Genomic DNA, 17,901 nt, shown 5'->3' with positions numbered 1-17,901 from the left:
TTAATACTTGGCATATATTCTTCAAGACTATTTTGTGTATATGGACACACATATGGCTTGCTGGAAATTCTTTTATTCATTTTTATCTCAACCAGCTTTTTCACTTATGACTTTGTAGACATCTTTCTGTGTTAACAAATGTAGATTTCAAAGTTTTGAAAAGCTGAATAATACTCCATTGTATGAGTATGCCACATTTCATTTAACTGTCTACTGATAAGATATTTAGATTAACATTTTAAAAATGATTTTAAACAATGCTTTAGTGACTACTTCTGTGTACGCATTTCCCATTTTCTTAGAATACATTTCTAGAAGTGAAATTAGAGTCAAAAGGAATGGTCTTCTCTGAAGCTTCTGTTACATGTTGCCCGTTTCCTCTCCTATCCTGCAGAAATCTGGGTATGTTCCCTCATCTTATCTCTAGCTGTTTTTCAGGACAGTTCTAGTTTAAGGCCAAGTCCTTGCACACACGGTTGTAGCTGTCTGTCTAGGCGCAGGTCTGAAAAGCTCAAGGCTCCAGGTGATCAAGATGCCTCCTGGGCCACAGTGAGACTCCTGGGTCTGCAGTTGTTCAGGTTGTCATCTTAAGTTTTTTTTTAATCTAGTTTATTTTTGGCTGTGATGGATCTTCATTGTTGTGTGGACTTTTCTCTAGTTGCAGTGCTCAGGCTTCTCATTGCAGTGGCTTTCCTCCTCATGGAGCACAGGCTCTAGGACATGCGGGCTTCAGTAGTTGTGGCTCCCGGGCTCTAGAGCACAGGCTCAGCAGTTGTGGTACCTGGGCCCAAGTGCTTCGCAGCAAGTCGGATGTTCCCAGGCCAAGGATCAAACCCATGTCTCCTGCATTGGCAAGTGAATTCTTTACCACTGAGTCACCAGGGAAGCCCCAGGTTGTCATCTTAGATGCAGGGCATGTTGGTGATTTTTGCAGGGAGATTTCACAATATTAAGGCAAACTGGCCAAATCTGCTGGGAGCAGAATTCTGATTGATACAAGTGTTTTAAAAATAGTTCTGTTCACCTGCCCCTGGGCTCAGCCCTCTTGCTTCCACATGAAGGTCCCACCCTCCCTAACAACTCCCAAACAACCACTGTGGCTGTGGTGGTGGGAAAGGAGTGTCCTCTCTGCTCTGATGTAGATCAGACAGAACAGGGTGGATCTCAGGATCTGTTAGCAACTCTGAGCTGGTTGGGAAGGCATCTGGATCTCTCTGCAGAAACGAAACTGTACAGAATTTTAACGCTCAGGAGTGCTGGGACTTTGAGCAGGATGCCAACTCATTCTGCCCTCTTTGCAGCTGCCGTCTCCACACCTGTCGCTGTGCTCTTTGGGATGTTCCTGCTGTTTCTTCTGGTACGTTGCCTGAGGTCAAGGTGAGTAGCACAGGAGGCCCATGCTGGACAAGATGCTTCCTTCCCCAAGAGCAGGGCTGCATCTGATGACCCAGGTCTGCCCTTGCCAAGGAAGACCCTATCCTGGCTGGAGATGTGGGTGTTCCCACACACTCTGTGCTAGGCAAAAGGAGTGTCCAGGCCAAGTGGTCACTGAGTCAGGCCTGTTCCCTTCACTGTCCAAAGGCAGCCTGCAGGTCACTGGTCAGAATCCGGGCAGCCAGAAATCAATGGACAACATGGGGCCAATTCACCAAAAGCCAATTCAGAAGGAAAGAATATGCCAAGTAACCGATTTCATGGATGTGCAATTTGTATGATATATTCACAGATTGTTCTTCTTGAATGTACTTGTTAAATATGGACACATATCCCCATAAATAGGCTCATACGTGTTGGCCTTGGCATTTCTAATACTAGAAATTCTATATTTCAGCATTGCTGGCTAGACTGTTTCTGCCACTTTCTGAAATTTCAGTTTTTATTTTTCTAATCTTTAGGCATTTTTACCATTCCTTCATAAAAGCCTCAAATAGCATATTAGCCTTGACCCTGTACTTCCATCAGCTGGTAGCCAGTATTTTACCATTCCATAGTGATATGGCTGTTCCAGACATATCAGGTGTGTTGAAACTAAACGTTTAATCACTAGTCACAAAAATTTCTTCCTAAATATTATATCAATATAAAGATTATACCACTCTTCGAGCCTATCTTTGACAAAATGAATATTCCATGAAATGGCACTGCAAAGCCAAAATGAGAAACAGCCATCAAAATATTCACACACATCTTCAAAAGCTATTAATATCACCCTAACCAAAAAGAAATGCCATAAACTTCATAGTCTAGGAATCAAGAAAAGAAGGCTGATATTTTACTTAAAAAGTCATCAAAAAATCCCCTAAATGCTAAAATATTTGTGAAATAGAAAATTACTTTTAAAAGGATTTTAAGAATATCATTACAGTTAAATAATTTCTACATAAAATGTATTTAGAATTATTCTTAGGAGATATGATTAGAATATATTCATTGACGATATTTAAAAAAATACACAATCTTTTTAAAGAAGACATTAAAAATATATTCTTAAAAAGAATTTGTGAATTTGATAAATATGGCCAATAAATATACTCCTAAAAGGAATACATCAATATTTGCTGACTGTATTTATGGTAATAGTCATGAATGTATCTTTAAGAACTGGTAAACATGATAAACATTGCTACTTGGCCGTGTGGTGAGCTGATTCTTTCCATAAACTGATTAATTTGCAAATGGGTTATTAGGTAGATTAGTGATTCAACAAATTGGGTTTTAGAAAATTGGTTTTGTAAACTGGCCTAGAGTCCTGATTTATAGTTTAGGCCTCACTCCAAGGAGCTCAGGTGTTGACTCTAAAATGTCCTGAAAATTGCTTCTTCTCAGGAGACAGACTGTGTAATCCACAGGTCCACATACTCAGGACTTAAAACACATATCTAGTAACAGGTGGGGAGGCATGGAATTAAGATTCTCTGCATCCCCTACTCTTGGCTTGTCAAGAACTGATTAATATATTTGTTTATTTATTTAACACTTACTAAATAAATGTCAGGGCTTCCCTGGTGGCTCAGATGGTAAAGTCTCTGCCTGCAATGCAGGAGACCTGGGTTCAATACCTGGGTTGCGAAGATCCCCTGGAGAAGGAAACGGCAACCCACTCCCGTACGCTTGCCTGGAAAATACAATGGACACTGGAGCCTTGTAGGCTACAGCCCACTGGGTCGCAGAGTCGGACACGAATGAATGAGCTTTATAACCATGACATCACTTTTATCAGGACTGTCAATGCTGGCTTGGCCAGGCTCCTTGTCACTCACTCCTCCCGTGGCACCTGGCACTGGAACAACTGCCTTTTGGCAGGGGGTTGGCAAGGCGGGGGGAGCTGCCACCACAGTGCTGGTAAAACTTGGCTGACAAAGGGGTGAAATCCAAAATAAGATCTAAAGACCACCTGTGAGTGGAGGCAGTCTAGGTGCTCTCAATCAGAGTGTCTGAAAGGAACTGTTTGTTGACACAATCTCTCCTCTGTCAATTATCCTGCTTTCCAGGCAAGCCCACCAGACACCCGGTGTTGAGATGGAGAGCATGGAGAGAGTGCCAATGACCACGGGGGCAGATGCCAGAGGGGAGGACATGGAAATCCACCCACGTGGCCTAAGAGGCTCCGGGGATGCCAAGGCCAGCAGAAGCCACAGTGAAGGCCCAGCTCTTCTCCAGCCAGAGAGGACCTAGAGAAGACTCGGGGCGCTGGCCCCAGGGTGAGGAAACATCCGAGCATCATTTTACCGACTGCCCAGCTCAAGCATCGCCCTTACCAGTGGGTTCTCTGGGCTCAGGACAGATGCCCGCTGTCTGCCTGCCTTGCCTGCCTGCCCTGGGCGTAAGGCCCAGTTCCCAAAGTCCCAGCAGTCAACGGTTACCCGGGAGGGAGTGAAGGCCTCAGGGCTTCCTATCGGGGCTTTTATTTCATCATGACATTTATTCAGGACAGCTTGTCCACTCCATTCAATCCCATTCCTCATCCTGATCTGCAGGTTACAAAGGAAAGAAACACACCCGAGGCTCCAAGTGAACTACAAGACTCCTGGATTGGAAGGTGTTAACAAGGATGACACCAGCATTTCAGCTTTGTAAAACCTTCTCTCTGCCAGGTGCTCTGCATACATGGAAAGGGAGCAGAGAGAGACTGTGCCTACTGGATCCTCTAGATTTAAGGATTCAGAAAGAAGAAAACTTAACTTGGTGACATTTTTCTATAGATGTGCATTTATATTTATATCCTTGTCTTTTATATCTACATATTATAAGATTTGTATTTTGAAATTGTTCCTTGTACAAACAATATAAATGTCTATTTTCAATATAAAAAAAATTGCACTGAAAGAATCACTGACGAGAAATGTACCACAAAGGAAAAAAAGGAGATCAGGAATGCAGAGTCCCATGTGACTGAGGTCAGCTTTTCTCTCTGAAAGGAGGGTAAAAGTCTTGCCCGCAGCCGAGTCGGACTGTGGCTTTGGAGAATTTCTGGTAGCGTTTCCACGTGAGAAGCACCAGGTGCGTATCTGCTGCACACACTGTCCCTGTGTTGTTTTCTTTCCTTCTTTGATGTTTACGTTTGTTTATAAACTCATGGGCCTTGTCCCAGCTCTTCATTTTACAGATGGGAAAACTGAGACCTAGAGAAGTGACTTGCCCATTTACTCATGCAGAGTCTGCAGAGTCAGGATGGGGGCAGGTACAGGGGCGGGCGGTAAGCCAGGTGTCAGCCGCGCCATCACATGGCCAGGGTAGCCAGGAGGGGAGGTGGAATGTGGGCAGAGCAACCAGTTCACCTGCTGCCGGGGCTCTCAGAGTGCTCTTTCTTGTGAATTTCTTCAGGTCATGAATTTAGATGCCTTCATCAGGGCTAGTGCGCTGGGATGACCCTGAGAGATGGGATGGGGAGGGAGGTGGGAGGGGGGCTCAGGATGGGGAACACATGTACACCCAAGGCTGATTCAGGTCAGTGTATGGGAAAAACCACTACAATAATGTAAAGTAATTAGCCTCCAATTAAATTAATTAATTAAAAGAAAAGAGTGAAGGAAGAAAGGGTAGGAATTCTAAATATCTGGTGTTGGGGATTTCAGAGATGTACCATTTTCACTGTCTCTTTCAACGAGCAGGAAACACTGCTAACACTCAAGCTGAGCCTTACATACCCTTGGTTATCTGGTTATCCTTACATACACTGGTTTCCTACACTTTTTTGCTTCTCTCTACAGCTGTTTGTCCCTAAGTTTCTAGAGTTTATTGTTAACTGGATCCAGTTTGTTCTTTACAAGAATTTTTAGGTGCATGACCCTTGTTATTTTTAAAACTTATTTAACAGGAACAACAACAACAAAAAGGCACGTGTTCAGTGGAGCCAGGGATTTGAAAGGTTTCTATGGGATGGAAGAGGGCTGGGTCACAGGGCTAGCTCATGGATTTTCAAGTTCATATCATCTTGGGGAGAGTGAGTGATGTGATGCTGTGGAATCACCTGGCTCACGCCCAGCATGAAGTCTGCTGTCCACCAAGCACCAACCAAGTTCAAGCTGCATGAATTATATGTCAAAAATTAGATCTAGACATAGCACCAAGGATTGCTGGGTGGAGTTGAGGTCTAAAAGGACCAAGAGGGCTTGGGTGGGGACAGAGCAATCAATCACTCAATCAGGACTTTCTTCTTTTTTTTTCAGTCTAAGGGAAAAAATGAATTCTTTTACCAGGTGGTATAGTCCTTCTAGGGAAAGGTTTAAACAACCTCTATGATGCCAAAACATACCAAGGCCACAGAATGCATCCATCAAGCAGTGAACATCTTGGAAAGAACTATGTGTTCATCTTTGAATTCTCTCAGAGACTGACACATTGCCCTGAAGGTCATTAACAGATGCTAGATCAACAAACTAAAAGATTCCATTGGAGAAGGAAATGGCAACCCACTCCAGTATTCCTGCCTATGAAATCCCATGGACAGAGGAGCCTGGTAGGCTACAGTTCATGGGGTCACAAAGAGTCAGACACAACTGAATGAATGATCACACAATGTATCTCAGGCTAAGACCCTATGGATGCCTATGATTTCTGTAGCTCATTTTAAATCATCCCTTTAATAAATTCTCAAAGTTCATAATTCTTCACAATCTATATAAAAGAAAAAAATAGATTAATTAAAATATTCCTAATCAAAATAAGGTAAAATGTTCTGAGAGCTGGTTCTCAGGCAGAGTTAAAAGGAGTTGACCTGGGGGCACTCAGCACCCACCTCCCCATCCTTCTCCAACACCTCCAAGCACCTCAAGTTCTACATGTCCCTCATTTCTATATACAGATAGTGACTGATCCCAGAGGGCTGGCCTGGGAGGACACAAGGTGCCTAGAAATGAGGAGTCATCATGGAGACCATAACCACCTACCTGGAAGGGAAAATGGGTGGCACGTGGGTCTCTGGTGCACTTTTTCTGTTGCATCAGGACTCCTTCCCACCCCCTCACACCTGTGCCCACCTGCAGGCCAACTGTGAGTTCTCCAAAACCACCACTTCCCATCCAACCCGGAAGCCTCGACTCAGCCAAGTGGGGAGGGTCCTGCAGATGGACCTGATGTGATGCCGCCTCCTTCGACCTGTCACCACGTGTCAGGCCACCCCAGCAGCAGCTCCAGACCACTACTGCTTGCTGCCTTTGGGGGCTGACTGGGCTCAGCCAGGCAGGTCTGCTCTGCACGTCGTCAACTTGTCTGCATTCCATTACTGACTGGGCTGAGCTAGAAGGTCTGAGAAGACCTTCCTTGTCTGGGGCCCTAGCACTCCCTTGCATGAATGCTCCACGTGGCTAGCTGGGGCTTCTTCACAGATGGTGGCCTCGGGACAGTCAGACCACTTCCAGGTGAAAGAAGAAACTGCCAGGTCCCTTACCGGTGGGGACTGCCACATCTTATGGGCACATCTGTTTCATTTCATTGGTCAAAGCAAGTCGCTGGGCCGCCCAGCCTCTCGGAGATGTGGTGGGCTGACAAAAGAGGAGGGGAGGAATCAGGGGAAATGTCTTGGAAGAATCTACCTCGGTACTGCCCAGGGCCAGCGTCTGTCTTTCCATCCTTGGTACTCCGTAAATGCCAAGGGGTGTTGGATGGATGAGTGAGGAGAATGACAGGGGTCAGCACCTGCCAGGTACTTGGAAGAGTCCCTCTTTTTATTTTTAGTGGAGAAAGCACACAGGACCCAAAAGGGTCTGTGAACTCTACAGGGCCTAGTGGTCTTGAGACCAGATAATGTCGTCAGCTGGCTATGAACCTACATAATTCATCATATTTTTTCCTGCTCTCATTTCCTGTCCTACACAACATTTGTCACAAAGAAAACTGCCCATCATCTTTTTTTACCTTAACTTAACCAGTAAATAAGACTTTCTTCTTTATAAACTCTCTTCTAGATGTTTGGAAGTAAGAGAACAGGGACCAAAGGGGCACATTTAAGGCGGGGGGGGAGTTACATGTTTCCAACTGACCGATCTGCTTCAATTCTGGCCTCAGAATTTTAAGAACGTAGCTGAGAATTTTAGGTTTACTTGGTTTTCCCATAAGTCTTGAAGGCAAAGAAACCAGCTTAATTCAAATCAAAGTATCCCCAACACCTCACACTGTCAGGAACAAATCAGGAACTCAACATGTGACGTTTTCACAGAATTTATAAACATACGGTGTTACAAGTATGAAGGAGTTGTGGTTCACACTTTTCTCCCCTAGGGGCCTATGAACCCACCCATTCTACTTCTCTGGTCCTGAGTAACCTGGGATGTGACCCTCTGTCTTCTCCAATTTGTCATTGCTGCTCAGTGGCTGTCGTGTCCGACTTTTTGTGAACCCACAGACTGCAGCACGCCAGGCTTCCCTGTCCTTCACTATATCCCAGTTTGCTCAAATTCATGTCCCTTGAGTCGGTGATGCCATCCAACCATCTCATCCTCTGTTGTCCCCTCCTCCTGCCCTCAATCTTTCCCAGCATCAGGGTCTTTTCCAACGAATTAACTCTTCTCATCAGGTGGTCAAAGTATTGGAGCTTCAGCAACAGCCCTTCCAATGAATAATCAGGGTTGATTTCCTTAAGGGTGGACTGGTTTGATTTCCTTGCAGTCCAAGGGACTCTCAAGAGTCTTCTCCAACACCACAGTTTGAAAGCATCAATTCTTCAGGGCTCAGCCTTCTTTATGGTCTCTCACCTCTGCACGTGACTACCGGAAAAAGCTTTGATTCAACGCACCGTTGTTGGCAAAGTGATCTGCAATCATGTTGGAGACCTCCTGCCCACACACAGAGAGGCTGATATCCCCTTCCCTGGCTCCCACTAGGGTGCTGACTCAGACCCACATGAGGCCCATTGGATGCCCTCACCTGGTGAGAAGCAGTGAGTATGGAATGAGCAAACACAACAGAACTGATGGAGCAGCACCCAGCAATGCTTCGGAAGCACCAAGTGGCTGTCAGGCTGCTGTTGTCTTAGCTCTCCTGGCTGCCTCGGTTAGGTTTCCTAACCTAATCCTCCAACTTCCTGCGATCTTCCAAGCCCCCAACATTCTTCCAGTGCATCTTCTCTTTCCTTATCATAGACTCAGTTTCCATTACTTGTCATGGAAGCAGTCCCAAGTAGAAGCAGGTATTGCTAACTACAGAGAAGTAGGGAAGGAGGAATAACTTTGAATGGTGATCTGCCTTACAGATGACAGAAAAACAGCATAAGCTCTGCTAAAACCATGAGACGGAGCAGGAGTGGCTTGGAATGGCACACTCACCAACTGTGCAGCTTTGTGGGTTTCCTTCAACCCCCTCCCCCGCTCCAGGGGTCACTGTGACCCTAGCTGGCTCCAGGAGGATTGCTCAGTGACTATTATAAACAAACTGAAACAAAAGCAGCCTGGAAGAGTGAAGGTTATGCAGGGACTGGTTGCAATCAGCAGAATCTTTGGGTCCTGCTCAAGTCCTAGGCACTACCCAGGGAGCCCTTTCTCATGGACTCCATCACCATGAACTTGGTTATCTGTACAGGACTCTTTCTTCACGTATCCGGGCAGAGAGCCAAAGGCACTAATGACAAAACACGCATGGAATCTCCAGAATCCCCTCTGAGTAACCCAAGATCCAGAGGGCGCCTGAGTTGCTCTCAGTCCAAGAGGTCCAGCGCCCCTTGGGCTGCATGTGGCTGCAGTGTCTCTGGTCTGTTACCAGAACCCTTAGAGGCTCAGCTTGGGGGCTTCCCAGGGGAGAGCTTAGAAGGAATTCTAGCGGCTACCCTGAGTTCTGATTATGGCAGCTATATTTATTGTGAGTAAAATTTGGTTTGAAGAATGCCATGGCTGAGAACATCTGAAACTCTTCGATGCTTTGTTTCCGACAGATCTGGGTTTTCTGAAGAGCTCTAGTTCCAGCTGTTGACGTGCTGGTGGTGGAAAACACCATGGGTTTGGAGATCTCACTGGTTTCAACCTGAGTGCTATGCTATGTGCTACTGATCCATCACCCTAGAGCCTGCCTCACCATCTGCTCCCCCAGGTTTCTCAGAACTGAACAAGGTACACTGTGTCCCAAGTGTGTCTACAAGGCTCATAAACATTGAAGTTGCTTCCTGGATAAGGTCGATGTAAATACTAGACAACCAGGCCCCAGTGGCTGCCTGCTCCCTCCCTCCTTCTCAAATGAGTTCCCACTTTGGGGTATTAATTCTTTTCCACACTGTCGTGTGTCAAAGGAAGTGGACCTCACCCAGACTCCAAGAAAGCAAATCTGGATTACTCTGTATGCATCACCAACTCCAGCCCACACTCTGCCCTCTACAGAAATATTCTGCCCAGGACCCCCCCATCCTGGGCCAGGCTTGTTTTTTGCTGGGGAAGGTCCTCCTCATCCCGACTGGCCCTTTGCTTTGCTGGGATTCAGCCTTCCTGCAGCTTCCTGAGGAAGGTAGCATGGTGGATGACATTTTTACATGTAAAAGCGCCTTTATTTTACTGGTCCTTTGGTTGGGTTTGGGATGCTAGGCTGGAAATTGTTTCCCCTGGGTTTTGAGGTGCAGCTCCTCGGTGTGGAGTTGCATAACCTGAAGACGTTTCTGGTCCTGGACCTTTGCATGCAGGTGATGCTCTTCCTTCTGAGGGCCTGTAGGATCTCTCTCTGGTGCTCCTGAAACTGCACCACAGTGGGCTCGCTGGAGGTCTATCTTCATATACTTTGCTGAGCATTTCAACCTGGAAACTCATAATTCAGTTCTGGGTGATTTTTCATAATTAAAATTGAAAGTTGCCAGCCTGTTTTCTTTTTTTGAAACTCCTTTGGCATTGAGATGCTCAACCTCTTAAGGTGGTTCTGACCAAGTGTCTCTTTTCAACCTTAATTTTTGTTCAACTTCCTGTATTATTTTTTCAACTTATTTCTTTCAACTATTCTATTGGTTTTTCATTTTATACTTTTAAGTCTCCAAATATATACACACACACACAGACACCTGATCCTGTTATCGCATGCACGCACTATCTTACTTTCTGAATACATTTAAGAGATTTAGATTTTTCTTTTTCTTGTACAGACCACTTCTTTCAAGTTGATTCTTTTCTGTTTTTATATTCCACCTTCATCTTGGAGGCTCTTTTCAGATGGCTGGAGATCCACATTTGGTTGGTCTGCTGTTCCTATTTAAGGGTTGAGCACTAAAAACTTGTTTGAAACCCTGAGCATTTGGGTAGTCTGATGCTGATGGGTGCTCCAGGTGGCGTGACCCAAGGAATCTACATCACTGTGGGTGTTTTGGCTGAAGCTGGTTCTACTCCCTACAGAAGTTGTTGTTCTCCCATTTAGCTTGTGTGTGCATGTGTGTATAAAAACTAGGATGTTGATTCCTAATCACCACCCCCAAGGGAATGTTGTCAGGAGATGGGGCCTTTGTGGGTGATGAGGTCATGGGGTGAAGCCCTCAGGATGAGACCAGTGTCCTGGGAACAGACCCCAGAGCTCCCTGCTCCTTCCTCAGGTGAGGACACAGTGAGAAGATGCTCTCTGTGAACCAGGAAGCAGGTGCTCAACAGACAACACACCTGCCAGTGCCTTCCCCTCACACTCCTGGCTTCCAGAGCTGGGAGGAGTTGCAGTCTGTAGGTTACAAGTCTTCTGCTGCAGCAGCCTGAGCTCGTGAAGATGATGGCCTGTGTCCACTGGCCCTCAGCTGTGCCTGGTCTCTTTCAGGAGATCCTCCTATTTCAGCCTCCCCAGAGACCAAAGCTCTGGATTCTGCCAGGGTTGAGGACGAGACGTTGCCCAGTTTCACAGGACAGCAAGAACATGAGGATGTAACTGGCTTTTATACACTCTTTGCCACTGTTCCTGCTCCACCCTTACTCCTAATTCCCATGGCCCAGGCACCATCGAGTCCCGCCCCATCAGAGTTCTTGGGCCTGGGGTTCGGCTTTCTCAGGTGAGCTGTCAGTCATCACTCACTTATCTGCTTCCCAACCTCCAGACTCTTGTGGCTGTCACTTTCTCCCTGTTGTCTTTGTCCAAACAGGTTTATGCCTTTAAAAGGGATCCTATTTGCTGTCCCTGAAGTATGGCTTTAGGAAGCAACCAAAGTACACACATATGATTGGTCCATGATCATATTCAGTTACCTAAAGGCCCCACCCACATGTTAGCCCCCATGGTCCAGCTCATGGCCTCACTGAACTGACCACGCTAACATGGCCCCTGGCTTTGCAACTTTATTCCCCACCCCCGCTGGTCTGGGCAGTGCTGGAGGCTGAAGCCACTTCCACTTAAATCCCTTCCTCTCCTGAATTCAGCAGCAACTCCATCTTTGGAAACTGGCTGTTGCTTCCTTCAGAGAATCCTCTTCCTTTCTCAGCTCAAGCCTGGTGTTCCTTTATTCTTTCCTTTCTGGACACTATGGTGGAGTGGACTCGTCGAAACCCTCATGCTGGTCTTCCTCACCCACCACTTAGACACAACTCTAAACTGCTTCCAGTCCATGCCAGTCTGCTGACCTACAGACCTGTGTCCCCACCAGCAAACCTACTTGGGTTTCTTATAAGCACCCAAACTTGATACATCAAAACCAAGTCCATCACTGGTTTTACACAAACCTACTACACTCCATGTTTTCTGTCCCAATGAAGGGTACCCTTACCCACACTGCAAACAAGCCAGAAACCCAGGGGTCCTGTTGGGATTCCTACCACCAACTTACTACCCCCGATGAAGCCCTAAGTCCTACTGATTCGACCTCTTTAATCATGAGACTAGAAGTTCTCAGAACTCAGTGCACATCAGAATCACTTGTAGGGCTCGTTAAACATCAACATCAACCAAATGTCCCTCAACAGAGGAATGGATAAAGAAGATGTGGTACATATATACAATGGAATATTATTCAGCCACAAAAATGAACAAAACTGTGCCATTTGCAGAGATGTGGATGGACCTAGAGGCTGTCATAAAGAATGAAGTTAAGTCAGAAAGGGTAAAACAAATATCACTCATATGTGGAATCTAGAAAAATGGTACAGATGAATTTATTTGCACAGGAGAAATGAAGAGACAGGTGCAGAGAACAAACGTATGGATACCAAGTGGGGCAGAGGGGAATGGGATGAAGTGGGAGATAGGGATGGACGTATATACAATACTATGTATAAAACTGATAATTAAGCACAGGGAAGTGTATTCAATACTCTATGATGATGCAAATGGGAAGGAAACCCAAAAGAGAGGGGATACATGTATATGTATTATAACTGATTTACACTGTTGTACAGCAGAAACTAACACAGCATTGTAAAGCAATGACATTCTAATAAAAAGTAATAATAATAAAAGAATACTAACTGCTGGCATCAGTCTCACGAGTTCTGACCCAGCAGATGTGTGTGAAGAACAGAATGTGCATTTATATCAAGGTCCCAGGGGATGTGACACTGCTCACCTTGGGGGCCACACTCTGAGGACCACTCACTAGAGGACAACCCCGCCTCACTGGACCACTTCGCCTGTGCTAGTCCAGCCCAGCAGATGGCATTTCTAGCTGAGATCATAACTCTGAGCCTCTTAACTGAGCTGACCTTCTCAAAACATCCTCCAATCTACAACTGGACTGTTATGCCTTACAATTTCTCACTGACTTCTCATAATTTTTGAGGACACCACCCAAACTCCTTCGTGTCCAGGGCCCTTTGTTACCTGGCCCCTCACTAGCCTGCTCCTACTGCACACACACCCCAGCCAAACACATCTCATCGCTCCAAACATTTACTACAGGTCAAACCTTTAGTGACTGCAATTTCAGTTGCTGATATTCTGTGATATTTTAAAATTTCTCTGTACCAATACTTTAGGTTGGTCAAATGCTATCACCTAGTTTTTTAAAAAACCTAAAATCTGAAATATGCCTTGAGAATAATTATATGAAAGGACAAAGTAATGCATAATCTACAATGCACTATGATATTTTGACACTTCTATTTCGAGAATAATTTTTATTTCCAATAACTTCTAAACAAATGGAATATGACATAACATAACAGAATTTGTTTTTATATGGGTAATTCTGCATCAGAACCTCTATATACATGATAAAATCAAAGAAGATGGAGACAAATCAGAAATCCTAACTTTGAAATAAAAACTAGAACTTGCTATTAGCAGACTGCACATTCTTAAACAACTGAAAAAAGATCTCATCTAAGTTATCAATGAAAAGGGGTTACTTAAAAATGAATGAACCAAAGAAAAATATCTGGAACTAGCTTATAATTATTTTCCTTATTCTCCCAGTTTATGTGGTGTAAAAACAAAACAAACCTCTACAGAAAATGTGCACAAAAATACATTCACAACTAAATGAAATCAGGGAAGCCCCATGTTTTAAAGACTAAACTTTATAAAGGATCTAAAAGATTTTCATTTCCATGTAGTGCTTAGTTTATATTTTTGAATAACACTTTTATTTTTTTCATCTAATCACTCATATTAAAATGATAATGGATATTTAACACTTATACACATGGGTATGGGATTAGAAGATGCAAACTATTATGTATAAAGTAAATAGCAACAAAGATATATTGTACAGCACAGGGAAATATAACCATTTTTAATAACTTTAAATGGAGAGTAATCTATAAAAATATTAAATTATTATGTTGTACACCTGAAACTAACATCATATTGTAAATCAACTATACTTCAATTAAAAAATTTGTAATAAAAATAAATAGAATATAATTAACTTTATAAGTATATTTAACAAAACTATAAATTTTATATAGGAATTTCTATCTTAATAAACTGATTTCCTTAAGAAACTAAAATAAATAACCATTTCTATTTAAAAATTATTTTTCTATCTGCAACACACCAACTATTTGATTTTACTGACATTTTAGAAATTCTTACATAACACTTAAAAAATAAAGTACCAGTATCAATTCCTGGATCCTATTATTTTTTAAATAAGTACCAAAATACTAACACTAATGTTTTACTGTGGCACCATGACCACAAACATGTTTGTCCTTCATGTTGCTCCTTCTTTCTAGAAGGTTCTCGCCTTCTTTAGTAGGTAGCTAACCACTCACTCCAATATTAAACACAGCTCCAGCACCACCCATTCCGGTGGTCCCCTGCCCTCCACTCTGATGGACGTCTCTCGGGCCCCAGAGCAGGAGTGCAGCTCCAGTTCTGGATACCCCCTCTAAGCCCCCCACACAGCATCACAATCCTCACTGCCCTCTCCGAGTCAGGACTGCATGTGATTCCAGACACCCATGGTCAGGCCTGCCCAACAGGGGCTCAGTGGAGGCCTAGGATATACTCCTCCAACAATTGCAAGCGCCTTCCTCTCCAGTGAGCAAAACCAGACTTCCAGAAAACGTGTTCGTGGGGCCCCCTCTAGCCACCTCCTCCCCAAATCCTTCTACTGAACGACTCTGAACACTGTGCCCTGCAAATCCAAACCACTCCCTCCCACTCGCTTTGTTCTGAATGATCCAGGAGCACCAAGCGGGGCTGGGCCAGGAACACGGCAGGGGGGTGAGGAAGTCCGCCCCAGCTGTGCTCAGGGCCCACCGTGTGAATCCTCCTCCCTGTGCAGATGTTAATGCAGCCCTCACCCTCTCCACACAGTCAGCCCCGTCCGCCAGCACCCTTGCTTTCCTCACGGGCCTGCTCACTCGCCAAGCTCCACTAGAGGCCTGATGTGGGAGAGACTAGGGGAGCTGCACAAGGCAAGACGTCTGCTCCCCACTTAGCGGCCTGGGCTCAGACACCAGAGCTGGGGAGCCCCGGCAGCGCCCCACCTGCCGTCTGCATCCCTGATGTGCTGCATGGCGAAAATGTGAAAACACCGGATCCACGTGTGGCTAAGCCATGCCTCTGTGAGGACAGCCGTATTACTGACACCCCCCAGCACCCGACCAGGAACCGACTGCCTGTGTCCCCGCGTGGTGGCTGGCCTGCCTCGCCCCTCTCTTGGGCTCTGGTCTTCTGCTCTACCTGCAGGGACGCGAGATGGCTAGCTATGGTCACTGTGCACTTGTTATGTGTCATGTGCCTCCCTGTTCAGGCTGTGAGCCCCACGATGACAAAGGCGCACCCTGGGTCTCACATGTGCGTGACTCCCCAGAGCACGAAAAATCTCGTTTCTGATGTGTCATTTGTCACCTTGGATATACAGCCTCCTACTCTGTTCAGTGTGTGACATGAACAATCACAGAGCTTTGACAACAGTGAGTGGAGAAACGGAGAAAGTCCAGAAACAGCGGGGGTGAAGGCAGGGGCCTCACACAGTGGAATGCCAGTGCTACAATGCCTGTTTAATTGAGATCTTGTAATAAAATTTTAAATACATCAAATGTTTTTTTTTTAATCAAAAGACCATCCCCCGCGTTCCTGGCCCGCTGACGTGGAGGAGGGGCGGCAGGGTCTGGCTACCTCCAGGGGTGAAGACAAAGTAGGTCCAACTCAGGCCGCCGTCATCATCCTTGGAAAATGCTCTATGAGCGAGTCTGGCCTCAAGGAGGGAGCCCCCACGCCGCTGTCTGCAGGGGCAGGAGCCCCCCGGGCATCCCAGCGGGAGGAGAGCAGGGCCCATGCTCAGAAGACGAGGAAGAGCAGGGCCTCGTGCCGGGGAAGCACGATGTTCTCCACCGTGCGGTCCATGGCGCGCACCTGCTGGGGGGAGGCGGTCAGGAAGGCCAGCGGCCCGATGCGCTGCTCCACACACGAGTGGCACAGGTACCCACCCTTGTTCTCCTTCCTGTTGCTCTGCAGGGCGGGGTAAGAAAAGGAGGGGAGGGGGACAGTTGGAGGACAAGTGTTTTCCACCAAGAAGTGTGACCCTTCCCCCATCAGACTCTGATACTTTCAGACCTGCCGTGTGGCCCTGAGGTCACACCTCCCCCAGCAAAGCATCCAGGGTGGACTCTGCTATATCAAGTTCCCAGGGCATACTAAGGCATGAGATGAATAAGCCAGGAAAAAGCTAACCAGGCCCCCAGTACACAGTGCTCACCTAAGCGTCTGCACCAGCCCGCCTCCCAGACTGCCACGGCCTGGCCCCACTGGGTCCAGTGTCTGCGACACTGAGGTCCACAGGGCACCTCCAGACCTCCTCATGGAAGGATCAGACAAGCTTCCCCTTCACCTCCCTCACCCATGGCCCGGACAGGCTCACGGCTGCGCAGCGATAAAGCTCGGACGACTGAGCTAAAAGCTGGGAAGGGCAGAGGCAGCGGCTGAGACACATACGTAGGTGATGGGCAGCTTGCGCATGGTGAGCACGGCGTCTACAGGGATGGCGTTGCTGCACTGGCCCACGCAGCAGTGCACCACGCCTGTCTTCAGCACGTTACTCGTCAGCTCCGCCTGCAAGAAGTATTCCTGGGAAGGAGAGAGCAAGGGTATCACTGAAACGCCTCTGCAATTTTCTACCTGGACGTCCAACACTCGGATATCATACGAGTCCCAAGATAAGAAAAGCACGGACCACAGCGGCTTCCCTTGTTTCTCTGCCCTTTTCCCCACGCAAAACACCAGCTCCAAAAGAACACGCACAGCGGGACCCAGTCCAGCTGCCTTCTTACTAAAATGATTGGTTTTAAAAAAAAAGGTTTAATGGACAAACATGTGAAACTATTGGCTACAATATTTTAGGACTACTTCTGGATTTTATCTGAGGCTGACCTGTCTCTGAGTCATTAAAAATGATCTGAATGTTCTCTTCACAGCCCAGTGAGCTTCAAACATCTGCCCATGCCCATTTCCCCGAGCCCTTGGCTCTTTTCGTGAGCAAGATCTGGGCCTCTGCTGCTCTACCTGCAAAAGGCACAGACCCCAGCACCCAGGTCAGCTGGCTGTTGTGAGGAAGGTGCACAATAGTGTGTGCCAGGGGCTCATCGTCTGCACAGTGGACACCCGGGTCAAATGCCAGCGCCCTTCCAGATGGGAGATGCCACGAGAACAGGGACCAGGGTCTGGTCTGCTGCTACCGCAGAGGAGGATAACCAGGTCTGGCACACCAGAAAGACCTCAAACGCTTGCTGACAAAACAATGATGATTTCATGGGTTTTTCTGAATTACAACTAGCTATTTATACAATTTTTTTTTGCAAAATCCAGGTCTAAGGTTCTGATTTATGTGGTTTTTTTCTGTCTTTCAGGGTCTGCCTACCTGCTACAGGAAAGAACAGAAAATATACAAACGCTCATGTTCCCGCCAATGTGTACAAACAACTAACTGCTGACCAGGGTGGACTTCACCACGTCTGAAACAGGATGTTCCTAGATGGATTCATAAGCCACAACAGAGAAAAAGCAGAAGTCCTTCCTTCATGCAAGGTCTTTAGACTAAGAATCAACTGGTCACACAAACGGGCTGTGCTTCCGGGGCCTCCT

General features: G+C 46.2%; 2 protein-coding genes across 16 annotated transcripts in view; one reads left to right on the top strand and one right to left on the bottom strand.

Annotated features, from left to right (window-relative positions):
* IL15RA (interleukin 15 receptor subunit alpha) overlaps positions 1-4,603 on the top strand; it is a 41,276-nt gene extending 36,673 nt beyond the window's left edge. For 2 of the 4 annotated variants that reach the window (XR_014073030.1, XR_014073029.1), the window contains exons 6-8: positions 1,302-1,357; positions 3,492-3,701; positions 3,978-4,315. Coding sequence is in view for 2 of the 4 variants with exons in the window: in XM_081556635.1 (XP_081412761.1) it covers positions 1,302-1,377; positions 3,492-3,675 (260 nt within the window). In the remaining 2 variants the exon portion in view is untranslated. Of the gene's footprint in view, positions 1-1,301; positions 1,378-3,491; positions 3,702-3,977 lie in introns of all 4 variants that reach the window. The other 2 variants (XM_081556635.1, XM_081556634.1) reach the window with 2 other exon arrangements.
* Positions 4,604-15,800: 11,197 nt separating this feature from the next.
* The window catches only part of FBH1 (F-box DNA helicase 1), a 50,943-nt gene continuing 48,842 nt past the window's right edge, over positions 15,801-17,901 (bottom strand). For all 12 annotated transcript variants that reach the window (XM_081556631.1, XM_081556624.1, XM_081556627.1 and 9 more), the window contains 2 exons: positions 16,756-16,887; positions 15,801-16,272 (listed from right to left, as the gene is read on the bottom strand). In XM_081556631.1, coding sequence (XP_081412757.1) covers positions 16,102-16,272; positions 16,756-16,887 — 303 coding nt within the window. In that variant the 3' untranslated portion in view covers positions 15,801-16,101. The remainder of the gene's footprint in view (positions 16,273-16,755; positions 16,888-17,901) is intronic.

This window comes from Giraffa tippelskirchi, chromosome 13 (genome assembly GCF_054371585.1).
Source record: "Giraffa tippelskirchi isolate mGirTip1 chromosome 13, T2T-mGirTip1v1.2.pri, whole genome shotgun sequence".
NCBI lineage: Eukaryota > Metazoa > Chordata > Mammalia > Artiodactyla > Giraffidae > Giraffa > Giraffa tippelskirchi.
Note: the sequence above shows the minus strand (reverse complement) of the source record. Positions and strands in the feature narration are given on the sequence as shown.